General features: G+C 39.2%; 1 protein-coding gene across 1 annotated transcript in view; it reads left to right on the top strand.

The window, feature by feature from the left end:
- Positions 1 to 22,369: 22,369 nt before the first annotated feature.
- The window catches only part of BCAR3 (BCAR3 adaptor protein, NSP family member), an 81,724-nt gene continuing 78,063 nt past the window's right edge, over positions 22,370 to 26,030 (top strand). Inside the window, exons 1-2 of the mRNA XM_026116538.2 lie at positions 22,370 to 22,452; positions 23,288 to 23,405. Of these exons, the coding sequence (XP_025972323.1) occupies positions 23,319 to 23,405 (87 nt within the window). The 5' untranslated portion in view covers positions 22,370 to 22,452; positions 23,288 to 23,318. The remainder of the gene's footprint in view (positions 22,453 to 23,287; positions 23,406 to 26,030) is intronic.

Below are 26,030 nucleotides of genomic sequence, written 5' to 3' on the forward strand. Positions count from 1 at the left end.
ATCTAATATAAATGTTTTGATTTCCAAAGATGTATAAGAATAGATCACATTTTTTGTTCATTCCTGAAAGGATGAGACACATGTTTATATCTATCATATTTATACATAATTATGAGAAGTCTTTCTTTTTAAAATAATTTATTTTAATTAAAAATTGGACCCGAGAGATTTTGCAGGGATATTTTCAGTAATATCATTGAAATTACACATAGGTTGAATCTGGTTGTTTGAGGTTTAAAGGACAAATTTTGAAAAGTTACTTTATAAGTACTCTGATTTGTATGTGTGATTTACTTTGCAGATGCTGAAATAAAGGTAAAAGTTAATCAGATGCACATTTAATTGGGTGAGGAGCAGTCTCCATTTCAAATATTCTTTAATGGGAACACATAAGACCTTTCTGTAGCAAAGAATAGTCTTTCGTGCAATTAGCTTTAGCTGGATTACATCACAGAATTGCCTTGTATTTATTAACCTTCTGTTAGGTCTGGATGGCTTGCTAAGAAGATAATATAACCTGTTTTTACAGGGTGCAGTGTGACATGGACATGATTTAGACACAGGTTTCGGGAGAATAAAATAAAGCTTTGTACCAACTTTCCTTCTTGAAATAATTATTCAAGAAATGTAAAGGTAAAAATCTATGTGTCTGTAACTTTAACAATTTATGTTAATAGGGTAAATTGTCATAGTAACCTTAAAGAAGAAAAAACTATTATTACAATAAAAAAGTTTTAAGATCTTAAAGTTTTTTTGATCAAAGTTCCAAAATATAACTATGATCCTACCGAATGTATGAGCTGGCTGGGGCACCTCTGCACTTTACACACACGATAGATGAGCAGCTGAGGTAATTGTCCCCATCTGAGGACAGAGGTAAGGAGCATTAATGAGGTTAGCAAAGAATAATATGCAGAAAGCCTGGTGTGCTTCTTTAAGGAGGGCTGTTGTTATTAAACGGCCTGTAACACCATTCATGGAATAACTGCATCAGTTCTCTAAAATGAAAACTGAATATTCCATTCTAGCAGAGAGTCCTTCAGTGCTGATGTCTGTAACAGTCTCTGCTTTCTCAGGTATGAGAGAGACATCCACAGCTTGGCACTTCTATGTTGGAAATATTTGGATACTGAATACCAAAATGATTTTTAGAAATATCCATCCCTACTCCAGAATCCTGATTTCTGCTGGCATCTCCAACTGACACCTTTCTTCAGAGGTGTTAAGTATACAGTGTTTGAGAGCTGATATCCTTTGTAATTTCTTCTTTAGGAAAACTGGTCTGATTGTTTTACTTTAAACAAGTAACAGACCTTAAAATCTAGCTATGCATTCAGACCGTTCTGAACTTGCTGCTGCTTTATTGCATTTGGCAAAGGATCTTAAGTCATTTGCTTAGAGCAGTCGTAAGATGAAATGACTCACCGTTTGGAAAATGCTGAGTGGCAAAAATTTAATTAATTTAATTGTTTGGCTCAGGTAACTTAGAAAAACTAACCACCACATTTCTCTCCTGGTTATTTGGGAGAACATCATTTTTACACAGATACCATAGATACCATAACAACAATATTAACCCTATTCCTAACAAACAGATTAAAGCAATTCTTTCCTGAATACAATCTAAATTTAAAACCGATTTGCTTTCAATACAACTCATATATCTTTATATATTTTTAACTTTAAAGGTTGAACTTGTTCAGCTTTCCACGTCTCTCGAGGTACTGCTTTCACTCGGGTGTAGTGGATCCAGGAATCAATTCCCTGCAGTTTCACAGCAGTATTTGTTGTTAGCAGTACAAGATACGGTCCCCTCCACTTTTCTACCAATGGCTCGTCCTTCCAGGTCCGAAGATACACTTGATCTCCCGGCTGGAATGAATGTACAGGTGAATCTAAAAGTACAGGAGATCTTAACTGGATGTACCTACGGAGAGAAGTAAGAACCTTTGCCATAGACAAGAGATAATCACTTAAAATTTGATCGCCCTTAACGTGCATTTGAATTTCATTTCCAGTTAAATTTACAGTGTAAGGTTTACCATACAGAATCTCAAATGGACTAACTTTCTCCCTAACCCTTGGGGTTATTCTGATTCTTAATAATGCCAGAGGTAAAACATCAGTCCATTTCATCTGAGTCTCCTGACACAATTTTCCTACCTGTCTCTTAATTGTTTGATTCATTCTTTCCACTTTTCCACTGGATTGTGGCCTCCAGGGGGTAGGTAAGTCCCATTTAATTTGTAGTATTTTTGAGATTTGCTGTACTATTTCTGCTATAAAATGAGGTCCTCTATCTGAAGAAAACCCTTCTGGTACCCCAAATCTTGGTATAATTTCTTTTAATAACATTTTTACTACCTCCCTGGCCTTATTGGTACAACATGGGAAAGCTTCAGGCCATCCTGAAAAGGTGTCAACAATTACCAACAAATATTTATATCCATTACATTTTGGTAATTCAGAAAAATCAATTTGCCAGTAATCCCTGGGCATAAAGCCCCTTTCTACTTCCCCTGGGGGGGGCTTCTTCTGAAACACATTAGTCCATTTTCCCTCTGATAATTCCAGAGCCCGGGCTAAAGCAATCAGTTCTGCTTTCTGGGCTGATGTATTTGCTGGTAGTGATCTTGCTTCGATTTCTCCTTCCAAAGTGACGACAGCGTATCCAGCCCTTCTTTCTCCCTTTATTATAAATCTGCTCCCATTGGTAAATAATTCGCAGTCTGGATTCTGCAATGGAACATCTCTCAAATCTGGACGGCTGGAATATACTCGCTCAATAGTTTGCAGACAGTCATGAGCCAACCTCCCCCTTCATGAAATGGTAATAAAGATGCCAGATTAAGGGTATTATACACCTTCATGGTTACATCTTCTTGCTCAAGTATCACTGCCTGGTACTGCACCATCCTACTCGGGGATAACCAGTGATGCCCTTTTTGTTCTAAAACTGCTGCAACAGCATGTGGCACATAAACAGTCACTTTTTGTCCCAACGTCAATTTTCGTGCCTCTTGTATTAACAGCACAGCAGCTGCAACTGCTCTGAGGCATCCTGGCCACCCTGCACTCACTTTATCCAGCTGTCTTGAAAAATAAGCCACAGGTCTTTTCCAGTTTCCTAAAGTCTGTACAAGCACTCCCAAAGCCTGGTGCCCTCTCTCATGTACATAAAGTTTTTTTTTTTTTTTTTTTTTTTTTTTTTTTTTTTTTACAGGCAGGATTGGAGTATTGTACTCGGATTGACATTCTCGCAGCAGTCCATACTTTAAGAAATTATTAATCATAGGCTCCAGTCCAACATGGGCCTCTAACTTCATGGGATACTGTTTTCACCTTACCGGTTTAGCTCCTTGTTTTAATTCCACCTTTACCGGTTCTGCACATCTGGCTCTTCCAGGTTTCTCCGTTGCCCACACAAAAGGGATTACTGCGTCCATTACTTCAGAGGGAATTTCGCTTGGTCCATCCTCCACCTGTTCGGAATCCAGTGCTTTCTGCAACATATATGCTTGTGCCTTCCAGGCGTTACTTTGTGGAATGTGCACCTTAACTTTGTTTTGATCAAAGGTTATCTGTGCCCCCAGTTTATTCAGTAAATCCCTCCCCATTAGGGGTAATGGGCATTCTGGCATGTATAAGAATTCATGTGTTCACACTTTATTTCCTATTTCACATTTAATTGGTTGACAGAAAGGTTTGACCTCTCGCTTTCCCGTGGCCCCAATTACTGGCATAGAGAATTTACTCATTGGTCCCTTACAGCTATTTAGTACTGAGTATGCTGCTCCAGTGTCTACTAAAAATTTAACTGTTTCGTTCCCCAGCTTTACTGAAACCAGGGGTTTGGCTGGGGAATCCAATTCCTCAACCCCCGGTCCCCATCAGTCTGAATCCTCTGTACCAATCATGAGCAAATCTGCCTCTGGAACAGATGCAGACTGAGGCTTCCAATGATCTGTTTGTCTCTTCAGGCACTCATTTTTCCAGTGCCCCTTCCCCCTGCAAATTGCACACTGATCTCTCCTTAGCGGCATTCCATCTCCCAAATTCCCTCTTACTCTATACCCTCTTCTACGTCCTTGTCCTTTCAGAAAACTCCTTCCCTGAGAGGGAGTTTGTGCTTGGGCAAATGCAGCTGCCAAGACTGCAGCATTTTGCCTCTTATCTTTCAGTTTCTCCTTTTGTTTTTCCTTTCTCTCCACTTCTTCCCTATTATTGTACACCTTATCTGCAATTTCTATTAACTGCGATATCGACATCCCCGACATACCATCTACTTTCTGAAGCTTTCTCCTTATATCTGGTGCTGATTGTCCTACAAATAATGTAGTAAAAGTTATTTTATTTGCTTTGTCCTCGGGATCCAAGTCTGTCCATTTTCGGGCAGTTTCACATAACCGCTCGTAAAATGCAGAGGGATCCTCAGTCTTACCCTGTGCGACTTGATATAGTTTTGCAATATTTTTGGGCCTAGGCACTCCATGCTTTACCCCATATAGTATTAACTGTTGGTACTGTTTAGTCATTAACCTGCCTGCCCCTGTGTTTTGATCCCAACCCGGTTCCCGGGTCGGCATAAAACGGTCTGGTCCGTCTTTGGCATTTTGCCTTTCATTTTCCTCTTGAGCTTTATCTAATACCATTCTTTTCTCCTCAGGTGAAAGCAAAGTATTTAAAAGCACCTGTAAATCCTGCCAATCTGGATTATGATTTTCAATTATCATTTTAAAGGATTGATACATCTTTTCTGGATTTTCTCGGTACGACCCGGCAGACTCCTTCCAATTCATTAAATCTGTAGTTGAAAAAGGGACCTTCACATACACAGGCATCCCGTCTGGTCCGACTGCTTGACGCAGCGGGGCCTGAATCACGAGATTTTGTTGAGCCCGAGTAGCCCGAGTTCTGCCTGCAATCGGGCTACATGCCTCACTTCCCTTATTTCTGCTATTAACACTATCTTGATCTCTTTCAGGAGAGACCAATAATTGTACATCCTCTTCCTCATCACCCGCTTTTAAACATCTTTTCCCAATGCTACAAGCAGAGCAACACCGAGACATTTTCTCTTTGTTTCCCATCATCATTAACACATTTGAATCAGAGATCAACAGCTTACATTTTTTTTCTAGTTTCATGATCATTTCTCAGAGAGAAGAACAAATCTACATATGGGACCTCATCCCATTTGTTCTGTCTTCTGCAAAACAACATAAGTTGCAAGATTGTATTATAGTTTAGCGTTCCCATTTCTGGCCATTTTTCCTCATCCTCCAGTTTATACATTGGCCACCACTGAGTACAGTATTCCTTTAATTTTCTCCTTGTTAAAGGATTCCCACCAAACTTTCTCCAATGTTTCAGGATGCATCCTAAAGGAGAACAGGAGGATACCCCCACAGATTGTCCTGTTCCCATATTACCACCCTTAAAAGAACGTTCTTACCAATTACGCTTTCGTACACTCCAGTCGTCACTGTCCAAACGTGTACAAAGCTTACCTTTGGTTACCACAACCAATTACCCTTGTATCATACCCTTTATGCAATGTCTCTTAATAATTACTGCGTTGCACCTTTGAGTCGCTTACCTGTTCCGACCAGGGAGGGTGCTCACGGAGTCCCCGAACAAAACGGTCGGTGCGCGCTGGAGTCCGATGAGCAGTGTCTCCCCGCCGGAACTGGCAAGACGATCCGGGCAAGGCTTTACAGCGAGGTCCCATCTGGGTCGCCAGAAAACTGTTGTCCGAAAAGCGGATTCGTTGCCCGGTGTGCAATGAGCCAATAATTACACACTCAGGAGAGACATTTATTTATTTATTTCAGAGTTGCGCAAGCCTGGGTGCTCGGTGGTCTCCCACAAATCGAGCACACCCCCCCCCCCCCAACTTTTCAGGTAGCATTTATACAATCAAATTTGCCATATTTGTGACTTCCTTCCTCTTATTGCCATATTTGTGACTTCCTTCCTCTTTCACACTGATTGGTTAATGATTTCTTCACATTTCCCTGGGTCCCACCCCTACTTCTCAAGGTCCTGATCAATTAATTAACACTGCCCCAGCTGGGTCAGTAGGTGTTATCTTCCAAGGCCCTGAGGAAGAAGACATAATCCAGACCCCTTAATCATCACTGTTTTAACAGTGAGAGGAAGCTTTTTACTTCCCAAGGTCCTGGCGTCCAAACAGGCCTTATTTCTCAGCCTTGGCATCCTCCCTTCTGGAGAGTGGGGCACAGGAATGCAGACTGCTTGTAACTCCCTTATCTTTCCAGCCTGCACCAGCTCTGAGGCCTTTTCTTAACGAACTAGGAGCGCGGCCTAAGGCTTCAGCAAATTTAGCTACTTATGCTAAGCAAATTCTACCTAAGATAGAAGTTATCCAAATCTACCTACTTCAAACATTCTTTCTGAGCTTCTCAGGGTTGTCTTGTAACACAGTGGACAAAATAGAACCTGGAAAAAGTGGCAGAAACTTGGATGATTCACTGAGCAGTTAGAAGCTTAAATAAGGGGAGATTTTTATTCCTAAATTTCACTGTCAAACAGTGGATTAAAGCATTTTAGACTGATCTGTTATTTTGAAATCTGTGATCTATTTGCTTGTCTGAACCTCGGAAAGTTGTATTCTAGCACTGTACACTCCTGTTTTTCTCTTATGCTATGTCAGAACTGTTCAGAGTATTAACAATTAAAAAAGTTGCTTTTAACTTTCCATCAAGACCTGATGAAATGAAGCCAATCAAAAAACTGCCTATGAATCACTTTGAAGAAGACATCACTTTACAAGGATTCAGTCAAAAGACAGTATACCTGCGGCTGTAATTCAAGTATGGGGTGTTTTTTTAACAATGGGGAGAAGAAATGTTTATTTAAAAATGGAAACCTGCTATCTAACCAAATGTTGCCCTACTCCCAGAACGATTAACATATTTACAAAAGCTTTTCCACAAGCAAAGCTGCACCACTACTAATGTAATTGTGGGGGAAAAAAGGAAAATCATAGCCATTCTTGTGTATCCTTTTTTTCCCTAATCATGCTTCACTAGAGGCTTTCAGTTTGTTGTTTGGTCTGTGCTAGATTCCTGTTCTCAGAAAGACTTCGGTAACATTGGAAAAGATCAGGATTGCCAAAAATGTTTAGGAAGCTTCTCTCATTACTCTGTCATGGAGTTTGGGAGCCATCAATAATCTCTAAGCCCTCAGGGAAGGGAAGAGGAGCTCTGGGAGTGGCTTGTCACGCAGGGAGGAGGCACAAGGCCTCCAGGGCACGGTGTTCTTACCTGGTATCGCACTGTCCTCCTGCGTGCAAGCTCCGTTTGTGGACCCACGCACAGCCAAATTTTTCAGCACAGCAGAAAATTTCCTTGTAATTATCTCAGGGAAATACTTCTCTGTGTTGTAGCTTATATATACTTGTGAGACTTTAATATCCTTCTCTCAGAGCGACATTTGAAATCCACTCGCGCACTTTAGTACGATGACTGCTATGTTACAGACTGGTGTTCTTGTCTCCTCAGTTTTCTGTACGTGTCAGTTAATGTCATCGTGACTTTTCAGATTAACACAGATACTCGTGCTAAGAAACCGCAGGTTTTACAATGCAGTTCTGTCATTCTTGCAGCTTGCCTACCGTCTCGTTGCAGCGGAGCCGGAGTTTGTTGACCCTGCCGTTCCGATCTAGGCTCACCGGGACGCCCGTCCGTTTGACCGAGTGCCCCAGGACGGGCGATGAGCTAGGTTCTGCTTTCATTTTGTGGAATGCTGTTGCGGAGATACAAGCTTGTGTTGCTTTTGCATGGATATTTGCTATCCTATTGTAAATTCTTAGAATATCTGTGAAGTAGGTGCAGTGTAAATGAAAGAAAATACATCTAAAGGAGAGCTGCTGCTACGACAGTACAATGTTAGAAATTAGCTGCTTCTGTCCTCTTTTGCTCTTCCTAATGAGAATCTGTAAATCTTCAGACAGATGCCAGAGGAGAGGTTTAATGAGTTTTCCACTGTTACAGAAGTACAGAAGCACTGCAGTAAACCACTTCGGTTCTTTCTTGATACAGCATAAAATCGGTGGTGATGGGTATATCCAGTAATTACAAGATTACAGAAATGATACAATCAAAGGCAAATTAGTGTAGCAGCTAGAAGGCTAATGTTTCACCTGAAGTAGATTGGATTTTAAGCAGTCTAATTACACATTTGTGCCAGTCAGCAGGTGTTCAGTATTGCTGCAGACTTAGGGCTTGAGTGGGGCAATAAACTTTGCTCTGAATCAGATTAGAGTTTCTGTGAGTTACACATGAGAACTGAAGTGCTCCTGGCTTACACTAGCTCAGCTGTTGTTCTTGATGGTAGTATGGCTCTCATCTTGCCTCTGCACTGGTGCTGTGTGACTGCAGCAGTCGCTGTGTAATATGGATAGGCAAGGCTGGAAGTTTTTCGGCAGGTCTACGGGAACTTGATGTGAGGAGTGTCGTGGTCGGAGGTCAGCAGGTAAGGAAGGCCCAGCAGTGGCGACTGGGAGAAATCAATAGAATCAAACCTCAAGCTTGCATTTAAAAGTGGTTGAATGCAGTAAGTAGTAAGGAGTAAGAGGGAGATGGGGAGGGACTGGAAAAAAGTCCCTTGGGCTATCTGCAGAATGACCAGTAAAACTCTTGTGCAGACAGACTGATAAAGCATGAATTTTGCTGCCACAAAATGAATCAAAAATACTTTGAACAGATTTGAACTGGCACAGCAAGTTTAGTCTGGCTCAGCATTTTGTGTTACTTACCTGTGGTGTTTTTTATGTGGCTCTAGGAATCCTGGCACTGCCCATAACATGTCTTCAAAGGGAAAGGAAACAGTTCTTGATTTATCAGACTTGCCATGTGTTCATGAAAGTACGACCTAGTAGCATTTTTGGAAGTACTGAGTTGATTTGAAGAAACTCTTGAGTTCACCACCACCGTTTTCTCCAAATAGAACCCAAATAGCTAAACATTTCAGCTAGCTATTTGATCCAGAAGTGTAAGAGAAAAAGAAGCAATTGCTTTTTGCAGACACAATCAAATGCTAGAGTCTAGCAAGTAAAAGTGCTGACTGCCTGTTACAGATTGACTTGCTAAGGTGGTTGATGAAGTTACCATCCATCTCACCCTGTGTGGCTGAGCTCCCGGTAAAGCAGCTTCTGAACTGTCGCGGTTTTTAGCTGCAGTCGTAACATGACTCAGAAACTGCTGTTACTGTTAGCTGTCTCAAAGCCAGTTATCTGTTCTTGTGAGCAATGGCTTTAAATGCATGTACGCAAGGACGTTCAGCTTAGAGGAGTGAGAGAGCATCAATCTAAAATCAGATTTAGTTTAAAGTTAGGTTTGTTCCAGCTTTGTACCCAGTGCTCTATAGATCATTCTTACTGAATACAATAATTTATTTTAATGAGATCGCTTATTGATCACCTTCAGAGAATGCATTCTTTTTTCTTTCCCGTGTAATTAGAAGTTGATAAAACCAAACAAATCAGGTGATTTTAGAAAAAGAATTTGCAGTTAAATTATTTTTCACTTCAGACAAAATTCATTATTTCTGTTATCACTACTTATGCAGCTTTATGAAGTACACCTGAAGGTAGCAGCTGGCATATTACATTCTGCTCTAACCCCCTAAACAGTTCTATTCATTTTGCTGTGCTTTGCTAGGTAACCAGCCATCTTAAGCAGTAAAGATTTTTGCTATTCATTGTTTTAGAAATAGTATCAGGATTTTTTTCTAACAAAATGTCATTACATTTTGCTGTATTTTATAAGGAAAAATTATTGTTATTTCAAAGTAATTTAGTTTATCATAAAAAGTTACAAAATAAGCCTCTATCATTAAAATGAAAGGACCATGGCTTAGCAGGAATATATTTTTCATGTTCTTTTTGATCTTATTGTTAAGTATAGTTTGTCACTAAAATTCTGTTTGTTGGTTTTGTGTGATTCAGTGCACAACTGGAACAGTTACAATCTGTGTGAATAACCAATATGAAATGTTTTAGCAGGTGTATTTTCCTCTTAATCCATTATTTAAATGAATAGAAATCGTTTACATTATGGGTTGTGCTTAAAATTGCAAAATAAAAGTCAACACAAATGAGTACACAGGAGGCTAGAGGCACGGACTTGGCATGGCTTTGAAGCTTGGGGTACTGGGCCAGTGGTGAGGAGGGAGAGGGGGGGAGAAAAGGGAGGAAGAAGGGATGATGCGGATTGCTAACCACGCAGCTCAGAGGCTGGGGGCAGCCGAACAGTAAGGACGTGTGTGCGCGAGAGCGAGGGCAGCTTAGGGAGTGGAGAGGCCCAGGGCTGTTAGACTCTTGTAGAAAAGCAGAAATCAAGCTCAGATAAGAAGTTGAGACTTTTGTTCTCATTTCAATGCAAAATTAGCAGGGTTTGCTCAAACCACCTTTATCAGCGACTTAGGCTAGAATGGTAGATTTAGCACTGGAGCATGGGAGGAGTGCCAGCACAATCCTGCTTTCTTCTGTTACAGGGCAATAAACTGCAACAGAGGGACATAATGTCTTATAGCCACCATTTGAAAAGAGAGCATGTGCTGGTCCATTAGCCACAATTTAGCAAACACACACATATGCTTTCCTTTGTTACTTGTGGTGCTGTCAGTTTGATTTTTATCACAAGTCTAACAGGATAGATTACATAGCACCCAGTTCCTAGAGTTAATTGATCATGTGAAAATCTCAGCCTTTTAAAAAAGTTACATTATCTGTAGAGAGCAACTTGGAAGAAAGACCTAAATTTACCAAAGACAAATAAGAACATATTTATTGTTGTTAAATAAAAAACTGTGGGGCCTGATTCATGACTTGTGTGTGTAAAATCAAATATTGCTTATGAGCTGTCTTACTGAAAACGCCCAGAATATTGAAGAGCGTGGGGAGCTCAATACTGCAGGCCTACTTTTTCCTCCCCGTACAGCAGGGTAGGAGACGTGGAGCAGGACCTGTTCTGCAAGAAAGTGTCTCAGAAGCCTATTGCAGTAGTAACTAAAGAGCAGCTTGAGAAAGTCTTTCACTACTGTTTAAGCGGTCTTGGAGCTGCACATTTAAAAAATGCACACTTGGGAGTTGTTTGCCCCCTCTTCTCCCTCCCCCTCCCCCAAGATAGGACCATGTCACATACCTAGTTGAGAGTTTGACCACACAAGCAGTAGAGTTGGCACAGTGGAGATTAGTAACTTCTGGGCTGACAGAGATGAGGAATTGAAAGGAGCAACACAGCGACATCTTAAATTTGATCAGAGCACAATAGAACAGTAACTTGGAATCACAGCTATAATTTTTCTCTTGAGCCTCTTTCCCCACAGAGAGCTTAGCATGCCAGCTTTCACCAGATTTCTGACTGTACGGCATAGGCATTTACAGTCTGTTACTGTTAGGTGCATAATAGGCCCTGGCTGTGCTTCAAGCCGAGAGCAAGCTGTGCAGTCTTTCCAACAGCGCGTCTTGACTCGAGCTCAGTATTGCACTAACGTTCATGCTGCTTCTGGTTGGCTTCAGCTGCAGGCTGGGTGAATTCCCATCTGCCTGCAAAGACCATGTGGATATACAGAAAGAGGGAAGACTTGCTGGATTGCAGTGATCAGTACCTCCTAGTGACGTGATTTGTGATCTCAGTTCTATTTATTTTCCTAAATAGAATCTGCATCACAAAATCCTGTTATAATTAGACTTAGTCTTCAAGATGTCTGCTAAGATGCATGTACAGAGCAGATCTGGAGATTTGTACTACTCTGCTCTGGTGAGACGCTATGTTCATTAATACTAGATCAGCTGATTACTGTCAGATCATGTGCCAGGGCAAATCTGAGCTATATCAAACATGAACATTTGCCGTTTCTGTTAATCAACAAGCATACACAGTACAGTATTCACGTTAACCTTATGCCAGTTGTAGGAAGACAGACCATAACTACTGTGGGCCTAAACTTATGGCACTGCAGATACGCTAGATCAAGTATTGTCAAATCCTGCAAGAGCACGGTGACACTTTCAACATTGTTTGAACAAACGTGCGCTGGCAGATAGGTTTGTGCCAGGTTAGCACTCCGGGTTAAATTTAAGAACATCTGTATGGAATCAGGCCAAAAGTGCATGTATATCAGTATCTTCACAGTACAAGTTCATGCTTATAAAAATGGTGTAAGAATGCAAATATGTAGAGCTACTTATTGCCCTAGGATGCCACCACAGCTTTTGGTAATTCGTGGCTTAAGGATTTTCTGAGGTTGTGGTTGTATCTGCATCTTTGTGTTAAACAGTTTTTGGTTTTCTTTTTGTTTTTCCTGCATAAATTGTCTTTTGATTTATTTTAATTTATTTTGATTTATTTGTAATAATAGAAAATTATTTATATTTTTGCTGCCTGGAACATCTGTGGCAGTATGTTCCCCAACTGGATTGAGAGTTGTGCGAAAAAAGTGCTTGTGTTCTAGTGCTTTTGTTTAATAACTAGAAATACGTTGATGAAGTAAAGCAAGTTGCATTTCTGTTCTATAAGGAAGGTGAATGAAGGGTAGTTAGTCTATGCCTTCCATAAGCATTAAATTAAAAATGATAAACCATACTCTTATGCACATTTTTTTTCTTGTATGCTATTATGATAGGAACTGGCTGCCTACTGGTTGAAAATACGTGGTCTGAAGTCTGACGTAAGTTTAAAGTAACTTGGAGTGCTTGTGGTACTGTTCATGAAATGTTTGGAGAACAGAACTGTATCACAAGAAGAAAGTCAAATAGGTATATTCCAGATAATGGAATTGAATTAACTATAGATGATAATCTTCATCCGCTGTGTAGTTGCTGAGTCAGCATATATTTAAGTCCTGGTTGGTGCTTTGTAGACTCTTTATCTTTACTCAACTTGTCCATGTTGTTCTGGACAGTGTTTATATAATGTTTTGTGTTTTTTTTCTGTAGAGTCTGTAATGGGTTTGCTAATTGTCATGCTGAGCTAAAGATTTAGGTTAGTGGTTTGGGTGCCCGGTTTGCACGAGGCTTCCCCCCGCCCCGAGAATTCAGTATCCTTATGTCCTTTACAACAGTTGGTCAAATTTTTTGCAAAGTGATCTTGATTCCTAAGCTTAAAACAATGATTTGGACAAGGAAACGCAGAGCAAATGGGGGCAGGGGGGTGCTAAATTAAATGAATGAGACTAATAGTCTGCTCAGTAGGTTACGTGATACTGCATATTGTTACTGGTAAACTAGCTCTTGTATTAGCTCTGTCTACTCTGAGCTATTGCAAAAAACACTCCTCGAGGTACAGGCTGAAGAGCATATTTAATGTCTGTCGTTTGAGCCCTTGGAGACAGAATTGGTTGAGCAGAGTAGTCTGTTCAGAGAGGTGCAGGGGATTCACTCACACGGAAGTGGTTCCTGGAACACCGCTAGTATGGCAATGAGCGGGAAAGGAAGCCAAAAGGAGCCGCAGAGGGCTGCTTCCCGGCAAGGCTGTACCAGCAGAGCTTCACTCTTCACAGCACGTGTGAGTTGCTTCACAGCAGTCTGGCCCAAAGTTTTAAGGGCTGGTGGTGGGACGTGGTTCTACAGTGAGCAATTACTTTGAATTCATTTAAAGCCTGATTCTTGCTTATGTGTATAAATAAACCATGCTACGCCATCATAGCAGCAGAAGGCACTTTAAAGTGCAGTGATTTTCGCTGTCCTTAGAATCCCATTGCGGCACTTCCAGAGTACCAAAAAGTTATATTAGTCTAGTTTAAATCAGTTACGAGGGTAGAAAAAACGCAGACCTGGCCAGCACCAGCAAAAGCCTTGTCTTTACCTAGGAAATCTGTATTCTTTTCTAAGAAGAATTTTACCGTATCAGATGTGCTTCCACTAGGAGCAGTTGCCATCATAGGCTTACCCTGGAAGAGTGTCAGACTTGTTGCGCTTGAGTTACGTAGCTCATTTGATCCAAAATGTAATTACTTATAGTTACAGAGTGAAATATCTGTAAAATTCACCTATATCTGACTGTCTTGTGGAACTTTTTGCTGAATTGTATCAATATGAATAGGAAGGGAAATTTATAGTGTGTGTTATCTTATGGGCAAACTGATGTTTGCCATTTGCATTTAGGGCAAAAATTTAGTGCGTTTCCTAGAGATTACAATTTATTTTGAATTTCATGTTTTGCATAGAATATTGTTTACTTGAGAATTTGAGACTTCTAAGGTCTGTTTTAATGGTCATAGTTAGGAGAAAAACTTGAAATGAAATACCAGCATGTCTAGAAAGCACAAGAAAGAGGCAAGAGGGGGAAGAATTTAAATCCCATATATACGCAGTCTTATGATTTTTTGTTTAGTTGGTTTTTGTTTAATGCTTAGGTTGTAAATACTGGTTATAACTTAAAAATGTGTTTTTTAGAAGTTGTAATGAGACATGCTGTCATTCGTATTTTAAATTCAATATAATGTAGTTGTGGCTCAGATTTAAGTGCTTCCTTTGGTCTGTTTGCCACCCAGGCGTTGCAGAACTGTGATAAACTTCGTGGTATACGGTTTTACTTTGTTTCTCATAACGTTTTCCCGTACTCATCTCTTTTCATCAAATAATGATATATCATAGCAAAATACGTATTTTGACAGTTTTTCAGAAATAGGCCCTCTGCATAGACTCCCGTGGGAGAAGGAGACAGATCTGACCTTTCATTAAGAGAGACTGCTTGAGACGTTTCAACTCATGTTTGAAAGACTTTTGGACTGTTGTAGACCAAAGAAAACAAATGTTTAAGCCTGTCAGATGTCACAGACCTGAACTGAAGTTTTCTGTGCAGCTTGACTAAAAGGGCTTGACTTTACCCTGACTAAAAGGGCTTGAGTTTTGCACTGAATCAAACAGCTGCAGTGACTGACAGTGCTCGCACCCTTCAGATGCCTTCTCTCCGCCTCTCCTGCCGGTACTGTTTGCACAGCGCGGTTGGCAGAAATACGGAAGTCTGTGCCTTGTTTGCTCTATTTCACGGTCCAGGATGGATGAAAAGGGTGAATGTTTATATGCAGACTGTGATGAGAATGGAGGAGGAGTCCGTAACCTGCCGCAGCCGAGTCTGAGAGGAGCAGTAGCTCAGCTCTAGTATCTCAGAGTCGCACCTGTACTGTGTGGCCGCTTCCACATCGCTGCAGGCCTTCTGCCAGCACCAGCTTTTGTGTGGCTGTGCCGTGAAGGAGATCAGAGACCTGATCTGACTTCAAAGAACAGCCCTTTCCTTTGGGTTATTTTCTCTGTCAGATCAAATCCCTGCACTGTGTGGCCATGCAAATGTTAGTGCTGGCCCAGCAAAGCAGTCAGTGCGGGGGAAGCCGGCAGCTAGGCACGGACTTGGCTGCAGCAGCGCTGCCACCAAGCCGGCAGCCACCGCTGGAAGCAGCTGCTGGCACGAGCGTTCAGATAAACTTGACACAGAAAACCAAAGCAGTATTTAGACATTCCCTTGGAATCAAAATACATTACTCATCGGTTCTCTCTTCGTTCTTACAGCTTTTATTCACATGTCTGGAAAGCACAGTCACTAAATGCTCAGTAGAGCGCTCTAGCACTTGCTAGCACAGCAGTAGCTTGAACTGAACCATAGCAGTTTTTTTAAAAATTCACCAAAATAATTTAATAAATTGTATCTTACAACATAGTAAGTGCACATCTGATGTAGACAAGGTATTAACACATTTGTGGGCAACAAATGACCATAATAGATATGGACAGAACAAGTAAATACCAGTTTTTATGTTAGTTCATGAATATTTTGTTACATTCCAGAGCCTCAGTTGAATTAATTTTGATGAGGACTGGGCAGAGGAAGAAACAAACAAACAAAAAGATTAAACAAAAATAACAAAAATCAAATAGCCAAAGACCTTGATTTTTTTTTTGGCTTTGATTAAAAAAAAAAAAAAAAGAAATTCTTATGCAAATATTTTGATTTATTTACTAAAGTGAAAAATCTGTTATTTGCCTCTTCAGCATAGAAGAAAGCAAAATTGCAAGTGCATATTTATTTCTAAAGTTTTGAGAATTTGCTGTACAACCTAACAGTATTTTAACACAGTTTATATGAGTAATTATTGCATGCTGCCAGCAGCGTGGTGTGCACTGTGCAAATGAGTAGAATCTTTGGAATGGTCTAATTTATTTGATTAGGCACATAATGCTTGGGATAACTGCTGCCTCTTTTACTCTTTACTAGCTTAGCCAAAATTACATAAAACTTTAGGTATTTGTTTGCATTCCTTGTACAAGCAAATGCATTTATTTTAAATAGCCCATGTGGTTCGTTGCGCAGGAATGTCATTAGCAGTCTTTGCATCTTTTTAAAATCAGATATCTAAAAGGAAAGTTCTCATTACTTTCTTTTGTTTCAATAAAAATCACCTCTACATTTATTTAATTGTATTCTATAAATAAGTGGAGAAGGTATAAATGGAATGTTGATGAAAATTCAGCTCTCTGATTTTGTTTATGAGGAAACTTAGATATTACAGTCAAGTTAACTGTAGCTATCACCTTGCTAGCACTATATAATATTTGCCAGAACTGAAGTCCCACATTCAAAAATTTTGTCCTTGTATTTCTCTTCCTTTTATTCTCTTCAGTTAATCACTGCCAGCACAGTATGAGATTACTAAAATGAAGAAAGTAAGCACATTAGATGTGTGGCTTAGCGGATATTTCAGAAATTGCTAATTACTGTTGCCTATGCTATTTTGCCAACTGCCTTCATTTTTATAGATATTTTAATTACAAGACTGCACTTTTTTTTTTTCCTTTCTATGATATAGACAACACTAATAAGGGATCATCTAATTAGATTCCTTATGTTCCTGCTGTGGTCAAGCTTACCGGAGTTACAAGCTTATTGGCTAATGATTTTTTTGTCCCATCTATATTCTTCCAGATTTTTTCTGAGATTTATTCATTTTTCTCTTCCACTTCCTTCATATGCTTCCCTATGGAAATAGCCTGACCCCATATTTTCTCCTTTACCAACCTTGTGATAGCAGCTTGGCTCTTTTATTATTATTTAACATTGTTTTATTGTAGAATTATTGTTTAACCTCTCTGCATGCTTATGTGATGCTGAGAATAGTTGTATGTCAAAAGCTGATTCACGAAGTGCAGAAGGCATTAGCAGGTCCAAAGTTTGTTTTCTAAATGTATGGATGTAGTTGGTTTCCAAGAGAATTAAATATATATTTCATTTTACTAGGCCACAGATTTTCATGAACTTAAGTTGCATGTCTTTATGCTGTCCTAACTGAAATAATAGGATCACCTTTTTTTTCTCCTTCCACATCTTTGCTCTTCTTGTGTATTCTCTACATGTTATAACAGGTATTTATCAGAGGTACTACTGTGATTGTTTTTATTTTCATTGTTCATTGTCAACTTTTGTTAAACCACCATCACTGATCACATTTTTTCACATGATGTTCTTATGCCCTCTCTTTCCCTTCCCACCCTGCACGCCATCTGCATGCAGTTTGTGTGCAGAGCACATGCCTAGCTGTAGCATTTTCCTACGCTGGTAGTTCTTCCCTTGTAAGACGCTTATTGATGGAGGTCTGAAGATGGAATCTGAATGTAGTAATTTTTACATGATGAGTAGTTGTCACCTATTACTCCTTTTCATTCAGGGTTAACCAAAACTTCAAGGTTTTGCATATTATGCCAGTTTGAAGAAGAAACTGGTGATAGCGTATCTTTGATATCATCAAGTTTATATACAGTGTGCCAAGTTTCAGTTCTGAGAGTACAAGAGGATTAATACAATAGCAGTAACAGTTTTATTAGTCATAGTTTCCCGCTCCTTTCAGCCACAGTCCTTGGCCCAAGAAGTGCTTTCTCTGGACTGTCTAGTGCACCGTGCCAATATTTATTTGATCAGTGTCTGACATTTTGCTTCTGCTGATGGATTGCTTTTCAGGTATTTCTGCAGCTTCTGTCTCTTGCCCTGTCTTGCACATGCCCTTCCCTTTTTGCTACCAGAAAAGATGGAGATGGCTTCATAATACATTTCTGATAAGTGCATTACAAATGTGTAGTTTTATTAGACTTGAACCGTGCTCAATTCCTAACTAGAAAATCTCTGCAATTTTTAATTTAAGGCAATGTTATGATAGAACGAGGCTGGTGGACACTGGCAGTTCACCATTAACATGTTCACAAATCCTAGAGAAGAAGGTTACCTTCCTCTTGAATGGGTTATCACTGCCATAGGCATGAAGCACGCTTTGGGTCGTTGACTGATGTCTTCTGACTTTGCCACTCTGCATTTAATAGTTCTTTTAAAAAACAGTCAGCCTCTGAGATTTTTCCAAGACATACTGTTGTCTTAAACTGTACTACTGACAACGTGCTTTCCACTTGGCAAATTTTGTAAAGATGGGGGAGGAGAAATAGAAAATATGATCTTGGCTGCAAAAGAAAAGGCAGCTTTTTTGTATTAAGACGGTAAATTCTCTTAGAGGAGGCATCATGAGGATGAGGATCACTTCCAGCCAGTCTAGTTTTTTCACTCCACTGCATTCAAGAGAAAATTTCTAATTGGATATGTTACGCTCTGGCATTAAGGATGTTTCTCATTGCTGTTTACTCCATTTCTCCTGGTAGACAAGGAATGGTAGAACATTGCTCTTTTGAATCACTTGGATACTTCACGCTGCTTTACCTGCAATTGCAAACTGGGAGGGCCATACATGTTTTTAATTGTTAAAGGCAAACTGTGTATTTTAATGAAAGAGGTGCTAACAGATTGGATTTTTTAGGCCCTCATTCTTTGTTTCTTTCTGCAAAGTGAAACTGACTGTAACCCCGGACCCCACATACCTGTTTCTTCCTTAACTTGAAGGTCGGAGTCACCACACATACCCTGACTTCTGAACGACTATTTTTTTTCCTCCTCTCCAGTGGCATAGCTTTTAATTATGAGAGTCTGAGAGTGGATTTCTCACAGTAAGTAACTGTTTGTACCTAAACTAATGGTGTATTGAATAAAGGCAATCCTCATTTAGAATCTGTAAAAATCACCCTGCTTAAAATTAACTGTTGTCAAACTTTTCTGAGGCTCTCGGTCCCAGTGCTCTATAACAAATTACTCCAGTGAGGTACACTAAGAAGAAAATCTGTATAATTCCCTTTTCAAGGTTTTCGCAGTTTGCAAAAACTTTCTGCCATTCGGACATGAATTACAATGGAACATTCAAGAAATACCTGTCTAAAGTGTGTAGTTAAGCATAAATAGTTACAGGGTGATCAGCAAAGAAAACAAACCTTTGGTCACTGTTATTACTTCAGTGGGAGGCCCGAGGTGAGCAGAGTGCCTTGTACCTGGAGTACAGCGAGACAAAATCCGCAGCAGCATCCTTTGATAGTCCTGGATTATTGTGGTAGAGGAAAGAAAACTAATAAATTGTCAGCATACAATGTGTTATTGGCATTAGAATATAAGAAGCTACATTTGAAGGTTGCACATAAAGCACCTTTCACTCCGCTTTTACTTCAATTATGGTCCGATATGTATGACTACAACTGTTCAAATATTTTAAAGATAGTATAGAAAAACAAGCAGACAGGGAAAGCCAAGTGCAGTTCAGTGGAGCAGACCACCATCCTAGGAACCTCCCCGTTCTTCTCGCTGCCCGGGCAGCGATTCCCCACTGGGTGACTCTGACGGCACCTTCATTTCCTACAGGCCTCTGCACAGCCGGTGTTCAGAAACAGCACTCTGCAGACCCAGACGGAATTTGAATTTTTTTCTTTTGATGTAAAATTCGGAAATTGTATATACAATGTGGGCAATACTGAAAGGCTTTCCACGTGTGTGCATGTATATTTCAAAATATTATCACTTTACTAAATTTCACTCATGAGCTTGTTAAATAATAACTAGTATATTTTTGTACAGCTGCAGAACAGAGGAGAAACTCTGGCTGAATAAATAGAAGCAAGCCATGGAGCAACCATGGCTTCATCTCATAAACACTGGGTGACCCACGTAAACTTATCATCATCTCTTTATTACAGGAAACCTCAGATGTGCAGAAAGTCAGTTTTCAGGATAGGGAAATAGAGCATAGATCCCACAGCTCCCTGCAGCACGTGTTGTCTTATATTTTTGTCTCCTTCCTGTCCTCTGGTTATTGGACATGCATTTCTCAGTGGGAAAAATGTGTGTCCCACATCTGCCACATGACCTTACCAGCGTGTTTGTAATCATATTTCAGATAGTAAAAAATGCTGGTATTACTTGCTCTCAGCAAGAGTTAATCTTATTTTCAGAAATAAAAATAAATCATTTAAAGTCGAAGAATAATAGTGAACTCCCTCAGCCTAAAACCAGTTCTCATAATGATGCATTTAGGGTCTTTTCCACAGGCATTTTCTTTCACAGTTTGTAGTCCTGTTTTACTCTTACCTTGGTCGGACACTGAATCTCTGTCCTGTCCTGACCACTAGGTTGTACCCTCGACCCAGTCAGCAAGGCACTGGTAAATTAGAGGTGCTTGAGTTGCTGCTTGCGTTGTTTTTCTTCATCAAAACTACCCTGAGCAGCAGGATCAGAAAGGCAACTAGTTATCTTCTTGTAGGGGAGAGGTGTTTTCTCCCCCCCCCCCCCCCAAACATAGGGGAAAAAAAAAATGTTCATCTAAAGAGTAGGGAAAAATCTACACAGGCTTCACAAAGATTCAGTAGTATATAAAAGTACTCCACAGAATAATCACATTCAAAGATGTAAATGCAGTATATTGAAAACAGCATCTTTTAGTATCTTGTCATAAGTTACCATGTCATTTTCAGCTTGCACATGAATTTCCTTTGTTTTTTTTCCTCCTCTTTGTATAAATTAATAACAAAGCAAACACAGCTGGCCAAGTGAGATTAGATAGCCATTGTTTATCACTATATTGTTAAGGAGCGTTTTGTTCTGCTGAACTTCTGGGATTCCTTTCATGCCTCGTGCTAAACTTCTCTTTGTTCTGGAATGGAAAGTGCAGTGACTCTTCACCAGGTCTTGTAGATATTTTTAATTGCTATGTATTAGCATGCAAGCTAAGTATTCAAAATGAAATATAAAATTGATAGTCTTACAAAATATGTTCTAAGTTGTTGAACAGTTTTGAAGACAGATTCCTTTATGAGAGCAAAATTCAGTCTGTATCCCAGTTAGCAGAAGTGGATGAACCAGAAGGGGGCTGTTTGTCCACTGGTCTACCAGTGTCCTAACCAACTAGCTCTGTTTTCCTTTTACCTCCTTGAAAATCCTGTGCCTTTCATGCTGACCATCTTGCAGTCTGAAAGTACCCATTTAAAGCCAAGCAGTAAAGGGGAGATTTCAGTGGAGCTGGCTGAGCTTGTCTTCCCCTCGCGTAAGGATGTTCTCTGTGGCCGTAACGTTCTTCAGAGCAATTCCTCGCAGAGTGCTCCGTAAGCGCTGAGACTTTCTGATCCACGTTACTCCACAAGCTGCTCTCCAGCTGTTGCCGTAATACCACCATTCTTTTGGTGGATAACTAAACTGCCAGCCGTGGCCTGCGATATTTTCACAAGAATAAAAAAACTGCAATGAAGCAAGTGCTGTGTGAAATACAATGGTCTATGCAGGTGGAGGATAGCAGGATTTCACAACGTGATTTGAAAGTTAACAAGTCTGTTCTTTAATGGACCATGAAGTGAGTTCCAGGGTTAGGCCTTTCGCAACATAATGATGTTGCTGACTTTGAAATGTAACCTTTTTGACTAGTTTCCAAGGTTGACTGTTTGGTCCAAAATGTTCTGTGGCTTCTAAAGATGCTTTTTCTAATGTAAATGCTTTTTAAATATTTCTAGGAATGTATTGTACATTAGCACAGGTGATACTTCATTTATTGGTTGCCTTTTTTCTGGAACAATCTCTTTGGCAGTTTGTATTAAAAAGAAAAAAAGAAAAAAAGAAGTAGCAGCAGCAGCTTCAGCATTTTTCTAGTATCCAATAATTATAACAACGCTAAGCAGCTAACTAATTCTGCCTGGCAGAAAGCAATAATGGCTCTTTGCTGACCATAACACCTCAGCCTGTGGGCAACTTCTCATTACATGTTCAGAGTCAATAGACGTGCTGGAACAAGTGGTTTGTTGCTGCAGAGTCATAATTCCAGTAGTTTATAGAGCTAATGAGCCAGTACTGTTCTTGAACAATGTATGAGAGGAAAATCTTCAAATGTAAAAGAAGTATAAAAATGTAAGACTGAAAATACTACGTGTTTGAACATGACCAATTCCTGCTTCTGGTGTCAGTGCTCTGATATGAATTTTTCAGGTCACAAGTCATAGATTTAGAATTGAGCCTCCTTGAATTTATGACATGCTCAAACTTGCCAGTGGAAAGCTCTCCGCAAACTCGGAGCAGTTCTTTCAAAGCCGTAAGTATTGTAGATGCTTATATGAGCACTAATGTTGGGAGAATATTTAATTTTTTAATGTCTACCTTTTATTTCATTTTAGCAGTTGGAGAAGAGGAGAACAAGTGACAAAAATAGGCTTATTTACAGATAACTCAAGCTCAGACAACATCATGATGGAGACCAAATGTAGTAATCTCTCAGTTGCTTGCATTGTAGATGTACTCCATAATGGGTTGATTTTAGCTGTGGTCACATCTTGGACAAATACCCACCACAGAATCCTTTTCATGTGGAGGACTTCACAGAACATGCAGTTTCATTCACTTTCTTCACACTCCCCTGAATATCACTGCTTCTTTTGCTCTTTCTCGTTGTTGTGTACACTTTCTCATATACCTTACACATTTGGGAGGAATGGTATTACCAATGAATGAGCATATTGAGGAACGTTCTCCATGAATACAAAGGCTGAACATTTTTAACTGATATTTTTAGCACCGAGGGACTCCATTCATTTTCTAAAAGATTAATTTAGTCATGAGAACTAAACAAAACACAATCTTGAACATTCTCGGTTTCTACAAATTAATTGTAAACTGAACATGGATTCTCAACTGGCATAAATTGTTGTTGTGTTTCCACCGATTTTGATTATGGTGAATTAAGATCCTCAGACATCATAGAGTAATCTTTAACTACGGTTACAAAATGGCCAAGAAAGTCTTAATTTCTTTGGGTATAATGGCAGAACTTACATGCTATTAAGTGCTTTCTGAGATGTTGAATCATTTAATATTCATAACCAATAATATTGTAACTGAGGTTCGTGGGGTTTGTTTTTGTTTTCTTTCAGTCAATGACATTGTGAGGTGAGGGAAAAGATAATGAAGCATCTACCCATTCCTAACTGGCTGACCCAGCTTGGTCTCCCAGAATATTGCACGCTCTTTGAACAATATGATCGTGTAGAGGTAAGAATCAGCTTTTTCAATAAAATTGTTCAGAAAATCTCAAGCAAGACCACGGTCTGTTATAAAATGGCTTAATGTTGGAGCAAAAAAATAAAGGCTGATATTTTTCTTTTCTCTGAGGAAAGGGGAAAATAAAACCAATGCATTTTGTAACTGTGTGCTAAAACTCGGTAAAATAGTCACTTAGCCAGTGAGCTAGATAAAATGAGCTTTTTACTCTTTCTAATGCTGCTTGTCTTATATCAGTCAGGGCTGCCTCAGATGGTAACCAATGAGTATGTTTATCAGAGCAAGAACACATAGATAATTTAATGTTATGTGTTAATTGTTATATGTACAATTGTTATATGTCACATTAATTCTTATATGAAGTTTTTATAGGTAGATGGATATTATGTGGCTAAAAGTAGTCTTCACTATTGAGCAAGTACCACATTACAATAGAACATTACATCAGTAATCTTGAAGATCCGTAGAAATTTATTCGGAAATTTTTAAGGCCTTTCCCCACAGGTTTTATTTGGTCAAAATGAGACTTTCTTCTTTATTGTCCATTTTGTAATTTCAGTCCTTATTATAGATGTATAAACTTACTGACATACACATAGAATATCATCAGTTAAGTACTGCTTTTGACATGTTTTAATTCTGCCTCTCAGTACTCCTAATTTAGAAAACAAATATAGAAAATATAACTAAGTATTCTCATCAACTCAAAATATCCTTGGATTCATTTATGAGAAACTTTTTTTTTTAACAATTTTTTTGTCCCTAATCAAAGTTTCATGACGTGGCAATAAAGTTTAATTAAACTTGGCTTCTGTGTCACATACGTGCTGCTGGTGTCAGCACATGACTGTTAAGGTAATCTTATAATCCAAGCAAAATAAAGATAAAAGGATTTCAAATATAATGCAGAGTTTGTCACAACAAGGAAAAGGACATTGCTGTGTTCCAAAATGGATTCAGTCAATAAAACTTAGGAGCATGTTGAAAAATGTTATTATGTGATTCACACTACCGTTGTAACACAGAAGATGGTTATATAGATCTTTAGGACAGCTGAGTTGATAGCAAACTGAAAAAAACTTGCAGCAAAAATAGCTTACAGCTTTAATGTGCCTGAAAGCTGTCTTAAAAAAGTTTTTGCTGAAGCGCAAAACTTAGAAATAGGCTTAGTGCATGATTTTGCATACAATGGACTCTTTTTAAGTTCAGGGTCACAAGTCAGTCTTTCAGTCCTGCAATTTCTGTAGAATTTGTTCCATGGACAGTTGTTATATCATTTCTCAGTTCCTCAGCAAAATTGAATCCTTTCCTGAATCATAACTTTAATTTAAGAAAATGCTTGACTTACCCAGACTTCACATACTTACTAATATGCTTAATACTAGGCACATGCTTAAGAACCATGTGGAACTAAGTTCCTAAGTTCTTGGAAGTCTAAGTAGTTGCCTTTGATGCCTTCTGCCTTAAAAAAAAAAGTTTACTAATAACTGCTTACATTGGGATTTTTAGCTCTACAGTAGAAGGTATGATTATATCCATTTTGCTGAGGAAAGTGATGCACAGTTTCTTGAATTAAATTATTGTTAGGTAAGTAGTAAATTCATGGTAATAGAAGCATGTAGTACAGTGTGGCTGCTCTAGCCAGTTCAAGACCAAAGAGTGTTGTTTATGATCTTGAATGAAGCAAGAAAGCTTCAAGGTAGGAGACTGTTCTCCCTGACAAATAAAATTTTTGCATATTATTGGTTCTCTGCTGCAAAAATGTAGCAGTTTCTTTAAAGTTCCTATTAAAAACAAGACAAAACACAAACTCGAAATGCTTCTATAAAAGCTCCCACTATGTTATCCTGAGCGTGTGCTGTTCAGTACTGGACTCAACACCAGCCCTTTTTGTGTTTCTCCTTAAAATGTTTTTGCTTAAGTTTGAAGAGCAGGCGTATCACATTTCTATTTGTTTGTGTGTGTTTGGACCATTTTGGGTGGGAGTTGAGGGAAGGGGAGGAGGCTTCCGTCACTGTTGCCAGAGTTTAAAAGTCCTTTCTACTGAACTGCGAATTCATCATTAGTATTAATTTTAAATGGAATTAACAAAGAAAGGCATAAAATAAGAATGATAACTATCCATCTTGCTTCTTTCATGTCATGAGATACATACGATGTATCATTTAGGAAACATTCAATATTACATTTTCAAACATAGAGCTAGATCTTCCCTCACAGTGTCTGAAACAGCCTTAGGTAGTGACATAGAAAATGGAGGCTTTCAGCAATTAGAGGACTGCTCAGTCTAAAACCAAGCATGTTATGCATTTGCACTGGCTTTAGTTTAAAAGCAAGATTTAAAAATGACAATTTCTGAAAGGGGCTCAACTTAAATAGGAATTCTGTGTCAGTCATCTTCATTATTATACACTGTAATAATGTGATATGTACTTTATGGTTCTAGGCCCAAGCTGTCAAATCTCCATAAAAAGACTACTTTTCTGAATACCACTTTCCAGTAACAAAATGGAGTATGTTCTATAGAATTCTCTTTATCTGATTTACAGACAAAATACTAAAAAGTAAAAATGAGAAGAATATATTTGATCCTAAATTTTCTATTTTGAATGTGTT

Source organism: Dromaius novaehollandiae, chromosome 8, assembly GCF_036370855.1.
Source record: "Dromaius novaehollandiae isolate bDroNov1 chromosome 8, bDroNov1.hap1, whole genome shotgun sequence".
NCBI classification, from domain to species: domain Eukaryota; kingdom Metazoa; phylum Chordata; class Aves; order Casuariiformes; family Dromaiidae; genus Dromaius; species Dromaius novaehollandiae.